We start from the raw sequence: 19,961 nt of genomic DNA on the forward strand, positions 1-19,961 counted from the left end.
CCCGCCGGGAGACCGGGGATGGATCGAAATTCCGGGGGATTTTTACCTCCCGCCGGGGGATGGATCGAAATTCTGGGGGATTTTTCCTCCCGCCGGGGGATATGGCATGTATGAATTGGTCTTTAAATAGGAGAGTGAAGCATTATTTCTTGAAAGGTGTGGAAACACTTTCTTATGGTGACATTTGAAGCGAGAAATAATGAATTAGCATTCTAAATATTGCCACAAGACAAGGCTTCTATGATGCTACAGATGACATTCTTCAACAAGGGAGGTAATTACACAATGTGACAACCATTAAAAAGGAGTTCCATAAGGGTACTTATTTTATCTTTGCCCGTGGGCAGGATAACAATTTCAAGCATGGTTAAATATTTTGGATCTACCTATCTGAGGTGGGAGAAATTTATTCTATCCGCCAATTCTGCTCAAAAGGTTTCTTTTCTGAATTTGACAATATGTTGAATAAGACAGAAGAGCCATTAGGTCTGAAGCCTCAGTCACACATTGACGATGTTTATGGCCGTCCTTGATGAGACCATTTCTGATTTGTCAAAAGTCTTATCAAGAACCTCTGTAATTTGTAGCTGGAAATTGATTTTTATTTAAATATTGATTTGATCACGACAATTAAATCAGATATTGTTGAGAAAGCACCTGATTGTTTTAACTGAATTCATCCCGATTATCCTGTTCTCAATTTGATTCTGATCAGATTTGTACCTTTTGCATGGTAAAAAATGACCGACTCTGTCCCGACATCTGTCCCGACATCTGTCCCGACAGCATCCAGATTCTCCGATATGATCAGGTAGTGAACCAACGCTGAGGGAGGCATGCGTCAGAAAATTATTTCATGTGATTATAAGTCTCGTCCTTGAAAGGGTTCGTGCAACAGCAGCTTCTCATTCAAATATTTCTCCAGATTATGCCTGTTAAACAGGACACCATCCTGGCAACACAAGACATTGTTACGATTTTGGTGCGTCATACAGCAGAATCTGTCCAGACAAAGTCACGGTTGTAGTCCGACTAGACAAATCTACTGAGTTTACCAAATGTTAGGGGATGCACGTAACTGTCAGGATTGCTTGGCCGACCTGACTCCAGACTATTCCCATAGGATACCATTACGAACATACACGACTGCGTTCAGACAATTATATGACATTCCAGATCTTTGAGGATAGTAATCCAACTTTTTTACTTTTTGTGTCGTAGCGTTGTCTAAACTTCTAAACATGGAGATTTTGGAAAAGAAAAGACAAAGGGCATGCCTTTTAAAATAATATTCATAATTTTGTTTCCATGCATAGAAACCTTTTACTCTCTATTTGCAGGACTATTAAACATGGAGAACTTCATAATGGTCAAGGATGAATCTATGATAAAGAATAGCCATGTTGTTTTTTTTGTTTCCATAGAAACCGTTTTTTTCTATTTTCAGGACTATTTATCATGGAGATTTTGGAAAAAGACCTGAAAATAATCAAGGATGAACCTATGATGAACAATTGCCTTGTCCTCTGTAACCATTTTTATGCCTTTGTTACCATAGAAACATGTCCTCTGTAACCATTTTTATGCCTTTGTTACCATAGAAACATGTCCTCTGTAACCATTTTTATGCCTTTGTTACCATAGAAACATGTCCTCTGTAACCATTTCTATGCCTTTGTTACCATAGAAACCCTTTTTCTATTTGCAGGACTGTTAAACATGGAGATCTTAGAAAAGGACCTGAAGATGGTGACAGGCGCGACTATGAACATCGCCATGTCTTCTGTCACTATGGATATGCAGGTATATTTTACCTTTTTTCATGGAACCAAAGTCTTTTATATCTCAATGATTGAGAACAACTGTGAATTATTACAACATAATATGAATTACTCACACTGGCAAGAGGTTGTGCTTCAGTGTAGTCTGGTTCAGGAGCCACTGGTCCAGCTTGGTGACCACCAACAAAACTCACACATTCCAAGAATCTTAGCTGTAATTGAATGTTGGTTAGCTAGAATTGAATTAGGGTTTAAGCTAGAATGAAATGTGGGTTAGCTAGAACGAAATGTGGGTTAGTTAGCTAGAATGAAATGTTGGTTAGCTTGAATGAAATGTGGGTAAGCTAGAATGAAATGTGGGTTAGCTAGAATGAAATGTCGGTTAGCTTGAATTCAATGTGGGCTAGCTAGAATTAAATGTGGATAAGCTAGAAACCAATGTGGGTTAAAATCTAAAGTGGGTTAGTTAGAATCTAATTTAGGTTAGCTTCAATCAAATGCAGGTTTGCTAGAATCGAACATGGGTTAGCTAGAATCAAATGTTGGCTAGAAAAAAATAGAATGTGGTTTAGCCAGAATAGAATGTAGGTTAGCTCAAATTGAATGTGGTTTAGCTAGAATTTAATGCAGGTTACCTAGAATCGAGTGCGGGTTAGCTGGAATGAAATGCAGATTAGCTAGAATCGAATGATGTTAAGCTAGAATCGAATGAGATTTATCTAGAATCGAATGTGGGTTAGTTGGAATTGAATGCAGGTTAGCAAGAATCAAATGCAGGTTAGCAAGAATTGAATGCAGGTTAGTTTAAAGGTGAGAAGCAAGTGAGTTACCGACTGCACTTATCTATTAACCAGCTTTTTTGCTTGTCTGTATGTTTTCCAGCCGTTTTCCTGTCCTGATTATAGGTTTATGATATTTATAAAGTATGAAGACAACAAAACAGAATTTTAAACTAATATTCTTTGGAACATATTATGATGACACACAATTTACTCAAGAAATAGATGGAAGCTATAAGGCCATGGTTACCATGGCAACTAATACGCAAAATATCTGGAAAATAATCTTCTGAAATTAGCACAAGGTTACCGAAAGGAGACAAGATAATTACATTTTACGCTAAAGGCCGCAGGAAAAACAGATGTCTTTGCACAGGAAACTTCTTGATTAAGTAAAAGATGACAGAAAATAAGATTGTTATTATGTTTATTATTTTATGTACTCAGGCCTGAGGTTAAGAAAATTTTATCTTTGCAATCTTTGGTTAAATCTAAAGTCAATCTGTGTAGAAATTGTTTATACAATAAACATAAAGTAAATGATAACTTTAAAATATTAAAAATGAATGCTTAATTTTTCTTTATTTATTTTTATTTTAAATTAAAGACCGGGCTCCAATTTTCTCAAACAATCTTAGTCCTTTATAGCAGGACCAACCTAAGCATGCTTTTTTGTTTTGATATAATTCGTGTTATGGTCTCATTTTGAAGTGTTCCGAGAACTTTTAAGAAAAAATTATGTATCTTAAACATGATAAACAATTTTTTATTTTGTATAAATAACCTAAAATTGGTAATTGAGCAAAATGAAATCAGATACTTAAGCTTGTTACACTTAAGATTTCAGGGTAAGAAGCTTTAATTAAGTATCTTATTTTATTAAGCAAAATAACTTACTTAAACTCATTTTTACAAAATAATATTTGATATTATCATTAAATATTATTATACCTCATTTTTGTCTACTATGGTAAAATCCCATTACCCGAAAAAGAGATATTTTGACTATCAGAAACATTTTCAACCTTTTTGACACGTGACCAAGCGAAAATTCACTGTCGGGCCATGTGACCGCAGTGATATTTTGAATGTCATATAAGGGCAAATAACTGCTTCAATTTCTTTAACTAAATCATGACGTGATTGCCTCCCTTATACACAAACAGCAATGACATCACTAATCAATGTTTACACAAAAACATCGGATGACAGAAATTTGACGACAGACTTACGCCTATGGTGACATTCTGCTCTCGTGTTGACAATATCAATGTCACACATGCTGCCATATTATATTTATATAATGGCCTCTAAAATGAGAGTATTACACAAATTATTAAAAAAAAATTGTGAGCTCAGCTCGATCTTGCTATTAAAGAGTTAAGATGAATCGAAAAATTGCAGCCAGTCCTGAAAGATTAACGAATTTATCATGATATTTTTGCCCTTTCGTCGCGATAATTTTGCCCTTGCAAAATTATAACAGTGTACATGACCTTATTTCTCAAATAATCTTAAGCCTTTAACATGCTAAATAATTTTAATATGTCATTTAGCGAAACCTTAACTTTAACATCATTTTATAAAAAAATGAATACTTCATAATGTTTATTTCTAGAAACAATTTTCTTTTAAAGTCTCAAAACACAAATATTACAAGAATTATATCAAACGCCTAGCTTGAACCCATTACAAGGTTACCAAAAGATTGTTCGAGAAATTTGGTTCAGAAGCACAAATGATTAAAAACATATATGTCGTATCCCCAGGAACTCTTGTCAAGGCCTGGTTTCCATGACGACGTGGACAAGTTCTGTGAACAACAGGGGGCCGAGGTTGTTGTCATTATGACGCTGGTAAATGACGAAAATGACGTGCCCAGTCGTCAAATTGCTGTGTACTCTAAGAATAGGATCTTTAGGGATCAGGTACGTGCATTTCATAAGTATTTTATGGTTGACTGATTCTAGCTGCCTGTTATTCATTTAAGATAGTTTCGAAGAAAAAAAGTTAGAGTATTTTGATAGCCTTGTGTGTTGTCTTCACGCAATTATTTAACCATTAAGTCATACTCAAAAACTGTTTAAGATATTCAAATGAAACTTAATTTGTACACATGTTTTCAAAGATAATATGCATATTTATGGGAAGATGATAACTCTGAGCTAAATAATTGTTGAGTTATGTCCCTTTTTATGTCCCTTTTTAATAAAAAAACGACAACACAGTAAAAGGCAAAGTTTAAGAAAAATTATTATTAAGGTAGTGTCATAAATGTCAAAATACTTGTGCTGTGTATTGCAACAATGTTTGAAAAGTCTGATTGCTTTGACCCAAAAAGTTGGTTGTATAACGCTTAAAGGAATAAGTTGAGGTATTGTCTAGAATGGAAGTTGATTTTATTTATTATATGATTTCCAGTGGTTTATAGAGGTTTATCAGTGAAATTAAAGTAATTGTTCTCACATCCAAATCAAACTTCAAGATGCACAAGGCTTTGACACGATTTTAACGACGTCATTTCAGAATTTATGTCTTAACGTTGGCATTTCTTAAAACTACTAATTTAAATGTATTTTTATATTTCTTTAGGCATATGATGAAAAGAAAAATTGTTGTTCCAGTGTAAGACCGCTAGATATTTTACGTTGTAAACATCAAATCATGTAAAGATTTCACTCAGGAAATATAGGTTTTGGTGCTCATTCGGTGAAATTTATTGCAAACTTAGACTGAAACAAATATCTATTCTCCATGTTTTACTATTGAACGAGCATTTGTTAGATTACCAAGATCTTACTGCAAAGAGAAAGTAGCAGAAGATTAAATTTTATCAGAAATATTGTTATTTTTATGCGTGTTTTTTTACTTCTTCAGATTTCTGACACTTTGGATAACGCCCCCGATGTTGATCTAGAACTTGAACTTTTGACCCCGCCATTTCCCGATCTCTCAGTTTTCAACCAGACCAATGTCACAGCCTCGCGTAAACAGGTCATGCCGATTTTGAAATCATTCTTACATGGTGATCTCACTCCAGATGTCTCGAGCAAGGAATTTGTGACTCAAACGTCCGTAGCCATGACTACAGAAGGGTTTAGCCATTTGGAAATGAGTGATTCAATGTCTAACAATACTGCAACAAAAACAAAAGGCGTGGTGTTTGATTTGAATTTCTCTACAAGTAGTGAGGAAAGTAAGGGTCCTAGCTTCGAAGAGTCCAGTCCAGAACACACTGGTGATTTGACAATGGATAATTTTGGTGAAAAGTCGGAAACTGCAACCGGTCATGTGACAATGATAAAACTGGGTGAAACGTCCGAAGTTACCCCACCATTTTCGGTCTCAAATGTGAAAAGTAAGGCATATACAAATGTAAACCAGTCTCGAACTGGGGAAGTTGTCTCTGGGAAGGATAACACATCAAATAATTTTTTGTCGTCTGCAAATTCAAGTAACCTGTTGGACTTTGTGTTGTCAGATAGCGAGTTAGTTGATCCGTTTAGTTCTGTGGACTCGTTTAATGCAAATGTAAGTGATAGTCCAAAATCTTTTAAAGTAGAGAAAAGTGAAATGGAACCAAAGAAAGATCAATTGCCCCAAAGTGAGGAATGTGACCTAGAGAAGAGTTTGGAACCCAAAGAAAATGAAGGAAATGAAGAAAAGAAAAATCCATTCTTCAATGTTGAGTCTACAAATGAAAATGTTTCTACCTCGCTGTCAAGTGCTCAAAATTTAAACCTGATCAATGACGATCCAAACAACCAAAATTACTCTCCAATCGATTTATGGAGTGATACAAATACAAACATTCAGAACGAGCAAAATCCACTAGACTTCAACACAAATGCTTCCGAATTTGTGAAGATAGATTCGGCAAGTCAATTTAGTGATACCGCTAAAACAAATTTTATTTTTGATAGTTTTAATGCTGAAAATGACGACAAGAGCGAGAGTGAAAGTCAAGAAGATCTTTTAGGCGTTAGTACGTTAACAGTAAGTGGGCACCCTCCAACAGTTAAATCTGTCAGTCTTATTGTTGAATGTGATGCACATTCGCAAGCAGACAATTTAGCTGAGCTTGATGAATCAGAATTTTTTGACAAGGTCTCTACACCTGACCAGTTTAACTCTGGTGAAAATAGTCCCTTTGTGAATTCGGGAATTAGTACACCATTTGAGCTAAGTTCTGAATACCATTCGCGAACAGTATCCGAGTCTGGTCCTGTTCCACCTAATAGCGTTATGGATCGTGGATTTGAAGATTTGTCTCAGTTTGATCACGACTTGCCAAGTTTTAATAGTGCGGAAATGGTTCAAAGGATTAACAAAAAAAGAGCTTCAGTAGGTCAGGTGCTTAACGCTTTAAATCTTGAAAATCAGGAACTTAGTGACGGATCTAGTACACCGTATACGCCACAGAATAGTTTCCGAGATGATCTGGAGGGGCTTACGCGTGATAGGAGTTTACCAAGTTTGAATAATTCAAGTATGTTGGAAAAGGTACAGAAAAAGCGTGATTCTCTGGGAGATCTGTTAGACCAAGACCAATCCGAATCGACTGAACTTGATTTCGAACAGCTGAAAACTAATAAACCTGGGAATCCATTTGGAGATTTCACTGATGGTGACGTTCTTATGTCAAGTGCTGGATTCAACGATGCTAAGGTTATAAATCCATTTATCGTCATCGATGATGAAAAGGATTTAGAACAAATTGATTCGCTTGATCACGTTCCATTTACTCCAGTAAATACGTTTGTTGAAAGAAATGGTGAAGAGTTCATGAAACAAAGGAATTCTTTGACTGATCCAGAACTAATTGATAAATTAAATGAATTGAAATCCAAATCTGATGAAGATTTAGAGAAGGGAACCAATCCCTTTGAAACTTCTGTGTCAGATGACTTTCATGATGGGAACCAGAATGTCCAGACTGGTTCACAAGATTTGTTAGATATTTTTGGTCCAGTGGATGGTGAAAACCTGACGCAGTCTACAAATTTGAATCCATTCTTGAATATGGGTGAAAACCCCGCAAATTCAGTTCAAAGAAGTGATTTGGAAGACATATTTGGATTAGAAAGTCCTGAAAATGACAATAGTGTTCTTTTAGACAAAATGTTAACACAAGCAAACCAAGAAGCAGCAGAAGCTGTTGCCAATAGCGTCTCCAAGGAAATTATTGGAACAACTTTGGAGACATTTCCAAATATGACCAATCCCAAAATGGCTATTGGGGTTGCCATGGAGATTTTGAAAATGGAGACTTCTGATTGGACAAAGCAGGTTTCAGGGGATTCTGGGATTGATTCAAGTGACTCACCACAGCAAGGTATTTACATGCTTATTAAAGGGGCTGAGTTCATTTGTTTATATTAAGGAATTAACTTCTTTTTTATTACAGTTGAATAAATCCTTGCAAAATCCTACCCTGAGTTACCTTTTTGCAAAAAAATGCCAACATAAAAGAGAAAGATGTTTAAAGCATCTTCAGACAACCCACATCAATTTTTCAAATCAATAACAATATACATTCAAATGTTGACAAATTTAAAATTGTGTTTATATTTTATATAATACTTATTTTGCTTGAATATATTTCTACTATGGCCGAGTGGAAAAGGCGCCAACTATGGATCTAAAGGACATGGGTTTGCAATTTAGTCTCTCTTTTTAAAGTTTTGTGTACTGTGTAATCAATAAAAAATAACACTTATATTTTGGCAGTTAGAGCGAGAGTCTAGAAAGATTATTCTTCAATTGAAAAAAGTATATAAGGCTAAAATATTTTTGGTTCAATTTGGCTGCCATTCCCCACCAATATTTTATTTAATAAATAGGGTAAGTAGCTTAGGAGTTAAAAAAAAGAAGGTAGTTTTAGGTAAGGTTATGTCTGAATGTCATAATGTCACACTTTGGTGAGCAAGAAAACATCCGAAAAGATGTAGTCAAAATTAGAGAAGAATAAATGAAAAATCGTCGGTTGCATTAAAAAATTCAATGAAATTGTTTTTGTCAAGCAGAAATAATTAAAGGAGTTCGGGAAACCTGAAAAAAAATGAAAAAAATTGCTACCCTTGTACAATGGACGAATTTTAATTTAATGATGTCTAAAGTTTAATTCACACAAATATGTATCAAAAACTATGACACTGAGAAAATTTCAATTCTTAAGATAAGAATTTATTAAGATCTTTATTGAAGTGGCTTCCAGGCATCTTAAGTTCACTTAAGTGAATATCAGATACCTTAAATCTTATTATCTATATTCTTTAGCTCACGGTGCAAGCCACGGACACATTGCATCGAAACTCTGCCAAGATTTATCGATTGAGACCGATTATTTGCCAAACATGGATCCTCTCCATGGGAGCCTCAACATGATATCATCATCGGATGCATCTGGTTTCTCAAAGTCGATAGAGACCGATGCTGATAAAGAGGTAGGTGTCTACCCTAAGAAATTTAAATGGACTGGTCTGTTTTGTAAAGTGGAATAGTTTAGGTGGTAAGGGAGGGGTGGTAAGTTTACTGATAATTTGAAGTTGTTGTCACACCAATGCATTTTAGAAGGACCAGTCCATTTTAAAAAGTGGAACAGTTTAATAGTTTCATAAGGGAAATTGATCATGTTACTATCGACAGATTTATGTACATGTAAGAGTGCTTGTACATAATTTATCTCTAAGTCTATGTGGACTTGTCCTTGATTTTATTTGGACAAAATTATTGTAAGATGAAAGGGAGCAGATATTAACTAGATTTCGTCATGTCATCACTGTTTATATTTTAAAAGGGTTGGTCCATGGTTTATTATGGAATAGTTTACTGTATTGATCAGGGGAGGCAACTGTACATTCCACATTGTAGAAAATTGGGAATGGTCCTCAGAATGATATATTCTTAGCAGTATTTTTCTTTCAATGAATAGATCAATTTGATATAGTATACAAGTGCATGTTATTTTTGCATGATGCTTTTTGGGGAGCTTTCATTTGCATACATCATGTTTAACATTCATTTCGACATGTTTTATTTGCCTGTTGTTGATTTAGTTGTTGTTTATTTCAGTTTGATATTATATTTTTGTTTACAGAATTCATAAACAGAATTTCATCATCTCATGTACATATAAAGGTATAAATGTGTTTCAGTTTTGAGTGACTTTGCACTCACATTCATTCTGTTTTCTGTTTCTGGTATTTTAACAACTAGTTTTGGCATATTGACATATTCTTTTAAGGATTTTTGAGAAATGAATATTTTGTACATTTTCATTGGATAAAAAAAGTTATTATTGACCAATCAGCCCTTTGATAGCATTTACATTTTTTTTTTCCAAATAGATTTTAATCACAATTTTTAAATGATCAATTTACGAATGAACGTATAATAAAAAAACCACACCAAAATAACAAGAAGAGGGTAGACTTGGTGGTCTAGTGGTATAGATGTTCGCCTCTCACCCATGGAGTTGTGGGTTCAATCCCTAAAAGAGTGAGAGTCAGGTCCAGTGGTAATGGTATCCGCCTCTCCTCCAAGAGGTTGTGGGTTCTATCCCTACCAGGGTGAGAGTGGTTTAGTGGAATAGGTGTCCGCCTCTCCTCCAAGAGGTTATGGGCTCGATCCCTTCCAGAATGAGAGTGGTCTAGTGGTATAGGTGTCCGCCTCTCCTCCAAGAGGTTGTGGGCTCGATCCCTGCCAGGGTGAGAGTGGTCTAGTGGTATAGGTGTTTGCCTCTCCTCCAAGAGGCTGTGGGCTCGATCCCTTCCAGGGTGAGAGTGGTCTAGTGGTATAGGTTTCCGCCTCTCCTCCAAGAGGTTATGGACTCGATCCCTTCCAGGGTGAGAGTGGTCTAGTGGTATAGGTGTCCGCCTCTCCTCCAAGAGGTTGTGGGTTCGATCCCTACCAGGGTGAGAGTGGTCTAGTGGTATAGGTGCCGCCTCTCCTCAAAGTGGTTGTGGGTTCGATCCCTACCAGGGTGAGAGTGGTCTAGTGGTATAGGTACCGCCTCTCCTCAAAGTGGTTGTGGGTTCGATCCCTACCAGGGTGAGAGTGGCCTAGTGTTATAGGTGTCTGCCTCTCCTCCAAGAGATTGTGGGCTCGATCCCTACCAGGGTGAGAGTGGTTTAGTGGTATAGGTGTCCACCTCTCACCCAAAGGGTTGTGGGTTCAATTCACTCAAAGGCACTTTCTCATGGCCTCTAAAATAAGTCACAGTACTGGTTTTATGCCCAGGAAACAGACTCAAGAGTGATTCTCATTAGCTCACAGCTGTCTGCACATTCAAGCTAAAATAAAGTATTTCAACCAACAACCATTAACAGATGTGTATGTGTTTGTGTGAGTGATCAAAACGTCATTTGTGGTTGCACTTAAAAGTGTCAATATGCCAAAAGAAGTTCTCGACTAACGATTTTCTGATATAAAAACTATACATGGATTTTCTGTGAGAAAGCTCTCATTTAGAAGCTAGAGAATGTAACAGATTTTCCATCAGGTTATCCTTAAAGATATGTGTTTTAGATTGATTCAAATGTCTCTTTTTTGAAGAAAAAATGTTGAGGTATGGTCATTACCTTGACAAATTTAAGATATTCAAAAGAAACTTGGTATACATGTTACCAGTTACACTGCACACATCTGTAGCAAGGACAATAACTCTGGATTTAATAGTCCACTTTTGGACTTAAAAAAGAACAGCTAGGCATTTGTGTTCACTGTTATCAATGGCAAGACCCAGACTCAGATTCAGACCAAGACTCAGACCCAGTATCTGACCAAGACTCAGACCCAGACTCTGACTCAGACTCAGAATCTGACCCAGACTCAGACCAAGACTCAGAATCTGACCCAGACTCTGACCCAGACCAATACTCAGACCAAGACTCAGACTCAGAATCTGACCCAGACTCAGACTCTGACCCAGACTCTGACCCAGACTCAGACCAAGACTCAGACCCAGACCAAGACTCTGACCCAGACCAAGACTCAGACCCAGACTCAGACCAAGACTCTGACCCAGACCAAGACTCAGACCAAGACTCAGACCCAGACTCAGACCAAGACTCTGACCCAGACCAAGACTCAGACCCAGACTCAGACCAAGACTCTGACCCAGACAAAGACTCAGACCCAGACTCAGACCAAGACTGACCCAGACCCAGACTCAGAATCTGACCCAGACTCTGACCCAGACCAAGACTCAGACCAAGACTCTGACCCAGACTCTGACCAAGACTCAGACTCAGACCCAGACTGTTGTAGTGGTAAGCAGTGTGTGTATACCACGTGATAAATTGAGCCTTAAATGCTTCGTCAGAACTCAATATTTTGCTTCAAATGAAGACTTCAAACAAAGATAACTATTTTACATAGTGCATTCTAGGCTGCTTACAGTGCCCCGGCTTCTGTCTTTTACCAGAGTTTGATTGAGAGTTGAGTTTCTTAAAACACTTTGACAAACCTTTTCACAAAACCTCCGCATGATGAAGCACTGTCAATACATTATTTTGGAAACAGGTTTGTGAAAGTGTTTGAGGAAACTCAAATCAAACACAATCATTAAAATGAAGGCGGTACTTTTTAAGCCGCATAGACTGCCCTTTGTTTCATTTGAAATGGTAGTTTGTTTTTTGAAGTCTTCATTCGAAGCAAACTTTTGCCTTCCAATGTAGCATCTATGATGTAATTTATCACATATTATACACACACTGTATAGGTTGGCTAAAATTGAGCGGAGTGATGACCACACACAAGGTTACTACGGAATACGTAAATCTTATATGTGTACTTCATGGGTAAAAATTATAAAATATATTAGGCATAGGGCATTTTTGGTGATTTGGTGGGGCTCCTGCAGAAACAACAACAATGTTTAAGGATGACCTAAGTTTTCATTAAAATTAACTTATTAATAAGAATCTTTCATTATTAAAGTACCTTTAGTTGTTCCAAATGATTACTAAATAGACTAAACATAATTATTTTTCATTATTTTCATGTTGAAGATAGACTATAATTACATTAATCAATGCTTTGTTTTATTTCATTTTTATGCCCCCCTTCGAAAAAGAGGGGAATATTGCTTTGCACAGGCATGTCGGTATGTCGGTCCGTCGGTAGACCAAAGCTTGTCCGAGTGATAACTGAACAATTCCTGGACGTATGGTCATCAAACTTCACATGAAGGTTGGGCCTGACCAGTAGATGACCCCTATTGATTTTGGGGGTCATTGTGTCAAAGGTCAAGGTCACAGTGACCTTTAATGGTAAAATAATTTTAAAGCTTGTCCGAGAGATAACTCAACAATGCCTGCACCCATGGCCCTCAAACTTGACATGGAGGTTGGGCCTGACCAGTAGATGACCCCTATTGTTTTTGGGGGTCATCAGGCCAAAGGTCAAGGTCACAGTGACCTTGAATGGTAAAAGGTTGTCCGAGTGATAACGTGAAAATGCCTGCACCCATGGCCCTCAAACTTGACTTGGAGGTTGGGCCTGACCAGTAGCTGACCCCTATTGTTTTTTGGGCTCAATGGGTCAAAGGTCAAGGTCACAGTGACCTTGAATGGTAAAAGGTTGTTCGAGTGATAACTCAATAATGCCTGAACCCATGGCCCTCAAACTTGACTTGGAGGTTGGGCCTGACCAGTAGATGACCCCTATTGTTTTTGGGGGTCATTGGGCCAAAGGTCAAGGTCACAGTGACCTTGAATGGTAAAAGGTTGTTCGATTGATAAGTCAACAAAGCCTGCACCCATTGCCCTCAAACTTGACTTGGAGAATTGGCCTGACCAGGAGATGACCCCATTGGTTTTTGGGGGTCATCTGGCCAAAGGTCAAGGTCACAGTGACCTGGAATGATAAAAAGTTGTCCGAGTGATAACTTGACAATGCCTGCACCCATGGCCCTCAAAATTGACTTGGAGGTTGGGCCTGGCCAGAAGATGGTCCCTATTGATTTAAGGGGTCATTAGGCCAAAGGTCAAGGTCACAGTGACCTGGAATGGTAAAAGGTTATCTGAGTGATAACTTGACAATGGCTGCACCCATGGCCCTCAAACTTGATATGGAGGTTGAGCCTGGCCAGGAGATTGTCCCTATTAATTTTAGGGGTCATTGGGCCAAAGGTCAAGGTCACAGTGACCTTGAATGATAAAAGGTTGTCCAAGTGATAACTCAACAATGCCTGCACCCATGGCCCTCAAACTTGACATGGAGGTTGGGCCTGACCAGTAGATGACCCCTTTTGATTTTAGGGGTCAAAGGTCAAGGTCACAGTGACCTTGAAAGCAAACTCAACAATTCTTGGACTTATGGTCATCAAACTTGACATGAAGGTTGGGCCTGCCCAGTAGATGACCCTTATCGACTTGGGGGTCATCAGGCCAAGGTCAATGTCACAGTAACCTTTAACGCAAAAAAGTTAACAAATCTTCCCCCACTGATATCTCAACAATGCCTGAGCCTATGATCATTAAACTTGACATGGATGTTAAGCCTGACCAGTAGATCACCCTTATTGATTTTAGGATTCATAGAGCCAAAGGTCAAGGTCACAGTGATCTTGAATGGTAAAAGGTTGTCCGAGTGATAACTCAACAATGCCTGAACCCATGGCCTTCAAACTTGACTTGGAGTTGCATCTGATTTGTAGATGACCCCTTATGATTTAAGGGGTAATCGGGTCAAAGGTCAAGGTCAGAGTGACCTTGAACGAAAAAAAACTTGTCTTGTGATAACTTGACAATGCCTGCACCCATGGCCCTCAAACTTGACATTTAGGTTTCTGGTGACCAGCTGATGACTCTGGATTTTGAGTTCATAGAGTCAAAGGTCATGACGGTCAAAACACACTTTATCTTCACACTTTAATGATCATAATCTTAAAACAGCAACAAATCAGCTGTCATTTCGGTCCATGCATATTTCATTCAATTGTCCATATAATCCTGACAACATGGCGCTCAGGGGGGGCATAATGTTTGACAAACATCTCTTGTTTTTATATATTTTTATTGCTTAATTAACTACTGTCACCATGAGCAAATTTAGTGTTTTAACCTTTGTAAAGGGAACATTTTTCGCATTATTTCTCATGTAATGAACGCTTTGTAAAATACATGTAGGTGTTGGTCTCAATGTTTGCTAGTTTAACATGGAGGAATACACATGTTTCTAACACTTTAAAATGTTTTGAGAATGTTTATACATTTAAAAGGTGGTTATTTTTGAGCAAATGATAATATATGGAAACATAAATTATTTCATTATCCCCTGTTGAATTGAAGGTTTCCGGAGGGGTTTATTGTTTTGGCGTTGTCCGTACGTCCATCCATCTGTCTGTCTTTCCATTCGTGCTTGGTTTGATTGGGATATGTCACCAACACATGATTTCAATGCAGACTTGCCTAATCGGGCGGGGCATATCAATTCAACGTTTTTTAAATCGTAAAGATTTTGGATGTTAAAAATGTTGACATAACATGAAAATTAAAGCTAACATTTGTATTCTCCTCTTTAACTGATGTATTATTTAAACAGATACAATTACATATCTCTTCTTTGGTGATAGACATTTTCCAAATGCTAGCTAACTTGTTACTGGCTTACTATACCTTTATATACTAGCAACTAATTGTAGACACTAACAGCTAACTTATTACAGATCTAGCTAGCACCAAAATTGGAACAGAATTATGCTAGCAGCTTTCTTAATATCTTGTGAGCTTACTTTTAACAGTTGCAGATGCTAACAGCAAAATATAACAGATGATAGCTGCTAGTTAGGTCAGAATGATGATAGCAGCTCAATTGTTACAGCTGTTTGCTTACTAATTACAGTTTCTAAATAACTATAAACAGAATGATGCTAGCTTACTTAAAACAGATGCTTATAGCTTAGTTAAACGTAAAACATAGATGATATCAGCTTACTTATTTATAATTGGTGCTAGCTTAATTATGGGGGGTATTTACATGTAGGAGTGATCGAGCATGTTGGTCAGTCAGACTTATTCGAATGAGCCCACATGAAGAACTTTGTTAAAGTTAATTATAACATTGTTTAAAGCCGCACGAATTATAACATTGTTTAAAGCCGCACGAATTATAACATTGTTTAAAGCTGCACGAATTATAACATTGTTTAAAGCTGCACGAATTATAACATTGTTTAAAGCTGCACTCTCACTGATTGGCCGTTTTGACAACTTTTTAATTTTTAGTCTTGCAGATTTTTTATTTAAGGTCAAAAATTAAGTTAAATTAGTTTAATTTTCGAAAATGAATGTTTTAATGACTTAAACCGCTACTAACGTTTTCAGAAAAATGCATAAAACATCTATTTTTGAGTTTTTATATAAAAATCTGCGATCTAATTTTTTGTAAGCAGTCTTATATAACTGGTTTCCATTCATTTTCACAAAAATTGGCTCGTTCCAAGACAAAATTTTAAAAAGTTGTCAGAACATTCAATCTGTGACAGTGCAACTTTAAATATGTAAGCTCATTGTAAAATAGTTTACCTTTAAAAGTTAACAATGATCCAGTTAACGATGTAATAATCTTTATATTGTCATAGACCATATATAAATGTTTAAAATTTTTATTATCCCCCGCCTATGAAATAGGGAGGGGGATATTGAAATGGCGTTGTCCGTCCGTCCGTCCGTCCGTCCATCTTTCCTTCCGTCCGTCCTTCCTTCCGTCCATCCGTCCGTCACCTGCGTTTTCTCAGTAACTAGCCGGTATAATTTCATGAAACTTAAAATAAATATGAACCACTGGAATGATGCCCGTCCAAAAAAAATTTGATTGGTCAATTGTCCTTGAAGTTATTACTCTTGATTTTTTGAAAAATGCACATTCACAGCCATTTCTCAGTCTAGCTGGCAGAATTTCATGAAACTTAAAATAAATATGAATTACTATACTGGGATGATGCCTGTTCATTTGTTTTTGGATTGGTCAATTGTACTTGGAGTTATTGCCCTTGATTTTTTGAAAAACTCTCATTTACAGCCATTTCTCAGTAACTAGTTGGTAGAAATTCTTGAAACTTGAAATAAATATGAACCAACATACTGCGATGATGCCTGTTTATTTATATTTTGGATTGTGTAATTTCTATATGAGTTATTTGCCCTTGATTTATTAAAAGATCCATGTTTGCAGCCTTTTCTATGCAACTAGCTGGTAGAATTTCATGACACTTGGAATAAATAAGAACCAACATACTGTGATGATGCCTGTCTATTTTTCTTTTGGATTGGTCAATTTTCCTTAGAGTTATTGCCCTTGATTTATTAAAAAATCATTGTTTGCAGCCGTTTCTCAGTAAAACCAATGTGCTTATCTTATTCTTTCTGAGATTTTTTTTAACCTTCAAGCACAAACAAGCCATCAAGCACAAACAAGCCATCGTTGGCGGGGGATATCTTTTCACTGAAAATGCTTGTTTATTCATTATTTTGTTGCATGTTTTCAAAATCAATTATCATGCGCTCCAGGAAATTGTTTCTGTTTTATTACTGTAAACATTCAGTGAAATCAATATTTATACAAGCAGTCAAATATCCCCTGGGATGTATTTTCCGTCTCAAAATGCCATGCATCAAACATGTAATAATCATATTTGCCAAGAAATTTAATTTGTATAAACTGCCTCTATAAAATCAGACTGTAAAATGAATTAAGACCATAATGATAAGAAAATGATTATTTGATTTGCTGTAGCCTTTAAAGCTGCACTCTCAAAGATTGACAGTCTTGACGTTTTTTCAAGTTTTTGTCTCAGAATGAGCTGATTTTGGTATCTGAATGCCTTCAAAACAGCCATATAAGATACCTCACAATAGAACACATCTCAAGTGTTTGGAAAACTGTCGAAAACTATGTTTGTCTTAAAGCGTTAGTAACACTTATAGCCATAAAACTTTAATTTTCGAACATAAATATAAAAAACTGCAATCTGAACTTTTGTCAGCAGTCTTGTTTCATTGGTTTTAAGACATTTACACAAAGATTTGCTTGTTCTGAGAATTTTTTTTTTTTAAATTCTCAAAACGTTCATTCTGTGAGAGTGCAGCTCTTAAGTATACAGATGTTTGCAATTTAAAGATAAATAAAAAATAGCATATTTATTTTCAAACAAAACAATATATAGTATGTTTTTTTAATAATAGTGAACTTACAGTACATGTCCTATTAAAGGCGCAGGGCGCGCTTCTTTCTAAGGAACCAGTGCGCTACAAAAGAACCATAAATTTTACCCTTTCAGTAAATTTTTAAAGTCCACTAAATTGGAGGCAAAAACATGAAATTACAATCAGTATCAGCTGCATCATAGCTGTAAACATTATAACCAGGCTGTGTAAATTATTAAAATGGTCCACTAAATGCATGGCTTCGATATATCAATACAAAACTTTCAGCAATTTAATGGCGACATTGTTTACAATATGGTGTGGTTTTTCCAAATATGCATGACGTCATGCAGCAGGTGCCCTAAAATGGTGGCCATAGGAATGCTTTTCATTGGAATTTATTGTCTTTTTTCGAGGCTTAGGCTCAGGTATCCATTGTAAATGGCAAAGATTGGAAAATAGATCCATGAAAAGACCCCTGGTGCATCTGCAAGGGCATAAACCTTTAATAGAACATATATGGTATTTACATGTATGGAAGTAACAAAAATTGAGAAATGTTAGCAATTCAAAAAAAAAAGCACATTTCTTTCACAACTTTACAATTTGAATACCAGTAAGCTGATTGACATGTATTTAAAGTAACAAAAAACAACAACATTATTATACAATTTTATGTGAAATAACAAACAAAATAATTTATAAACTTTGTAAACAAAACATTATTTCTTGAAGATTAATCATCCATTTATAATATTGATCGAAAACGTCCTGAATGATTAATTGTGGTCAATTTTGATTTATTTAATACTACCACTGTGCACTTCATTTCAAACTTTCAATTGACTTTAATTTCCTGAATTGCTTAAGGGAATATAGGAAATGTATAATTTAATGTCAACTGCTTACATTTTGTGAGAGGTTTGATTTTGCTTACATTTTTAAAGCCATCACAATGCATTATTAAAACTTTCACTAATATCTGTAATGCCATCACAATGCATTATTAAAACTTTCACTAATATCTGTAATGCCATCACAATGCATTATTAAAACTTTCACTAATATCTGTAATGCCATCACAATGCATTATTAAAACTTTCACTAATATCTGTAATGCCATCACAATGCATTATTAAAACTTTCACTAATATCTGTAATGCCATCACAATGCATTATTAAAACTTTCACTAATATCTGTAATGCCATCACAATGCATTATTAAAACTTTCACTAATATCTGTAATGCCATCACAATGCATTATTAAAACTTTCACTAATATCTGTAATGCCATCACAATGCATTATTAAAACTTTCATTTATTAAGGCCAAAGAAGAATTACTGTTAGAACCTCATCTAAGTTTTAAAAGGGATTTTTGATTTTGGCAAGTTATGCTTTTTCAACTTTTAAAAAAAAAGAAGAAAAAAAACTAGGGGTGAGATTATATATAGACACTGATTCACCAATTTTTGACATCTTCTCTTAAAGGGACACAATCATTATATGTTGATAGCAGAATTAGTTTTTTATTTTTATTTTAATGTGTTATTATGTTTTACTCATTTGACTTAGGAATCAAAACAAAACAATGCATATGATTTGTGTACAGCTAAAGAAAAATAACTGGGTAATTTGTTGACATGTAGCTGTTAATTAAAAAAACACATTTATAATTAAGGCTAATATTTTTTTTATCTGTACACAAATTATACATTTATTGTACTTCTTTGAAAGTTTGATAACATTATAAATTATTCAGTGGAGGTTTTAATTAATTGAGCAGTAGCATGGCGTGAAATAGAATTGGCAAACTGTTTGAAGTAGTTATCTGAGACCATAAAACAAAGCACTAACAAATTAATGGCAGTGTACAGTATTTAAACATTTGGTACATGCTATATAACATTTATAATTGTGTGCAACATTTTAACTACTGCATATATACACTGTCAATGTGTTTGAATGGCTTGAGTTACATTACAAACTCAAGGACCCTATATTGATACTGTGATAGAGTGTGGATTTTATAATAATGATACAGTTGATGGAAATAAGTCTTACTCTTAAGGGATTAAGTTTTTAAGGGTAATTTATGACTCATGTTTACTTAACTAGTCATGCTACTAATATAGTTACGACATTATTGGTAGACTAGTTATTTTTTTATTATTGTTTATTTTTTATTTTAAATGATTTATTTATAATCATTATAATTTTTCTTTAATTGCATAGTTTATTTTTTTCAA

General features: G+C 35.7%; 1 protein-coding gene across 1 annotated transcript in view; it reads left to right on the forward strand.

The window, feature by feature from the left end:
- LOC128221257 (uncharacterized) overlaps positions 1-19,961 on the forward strand; it is a 130,944-nt gene that overhangs the window by 61,390 nt on the left and 49,593 nt on the right. The window contains exons 7-10 of the mRNA XM_052929797.1: positions 1,709-1,803; positions 4,330-4,488; positions 5,438-7,895; positions 8,840-9,006. Of these exons, the coding sequence (XP_052785757.1) occupies positions 1,709-1,803; positions 4,330-4,488; positions 5,438-7,895; positions 8,840-9,006 (2,879 nt within the window). The remainder of the gene's footprint in view (positions 1-1,708; positions 1,804-4,329; positions 4,489-5,437; positions 7,896-8,839; positions 9,007-19,961) is intronic.

Source organism: Mya arenaria, chromosome 16 (assembly GCF_026914265.1).
Source record: "Mya arenaria isolate MELC-2E11 chromosome 16, ASM2691426v1".
NCBI lineage: Eukaryota > Metazoa > Mollusca > Bivalvia > Myida > Myidae > Mya > Mya arenaria.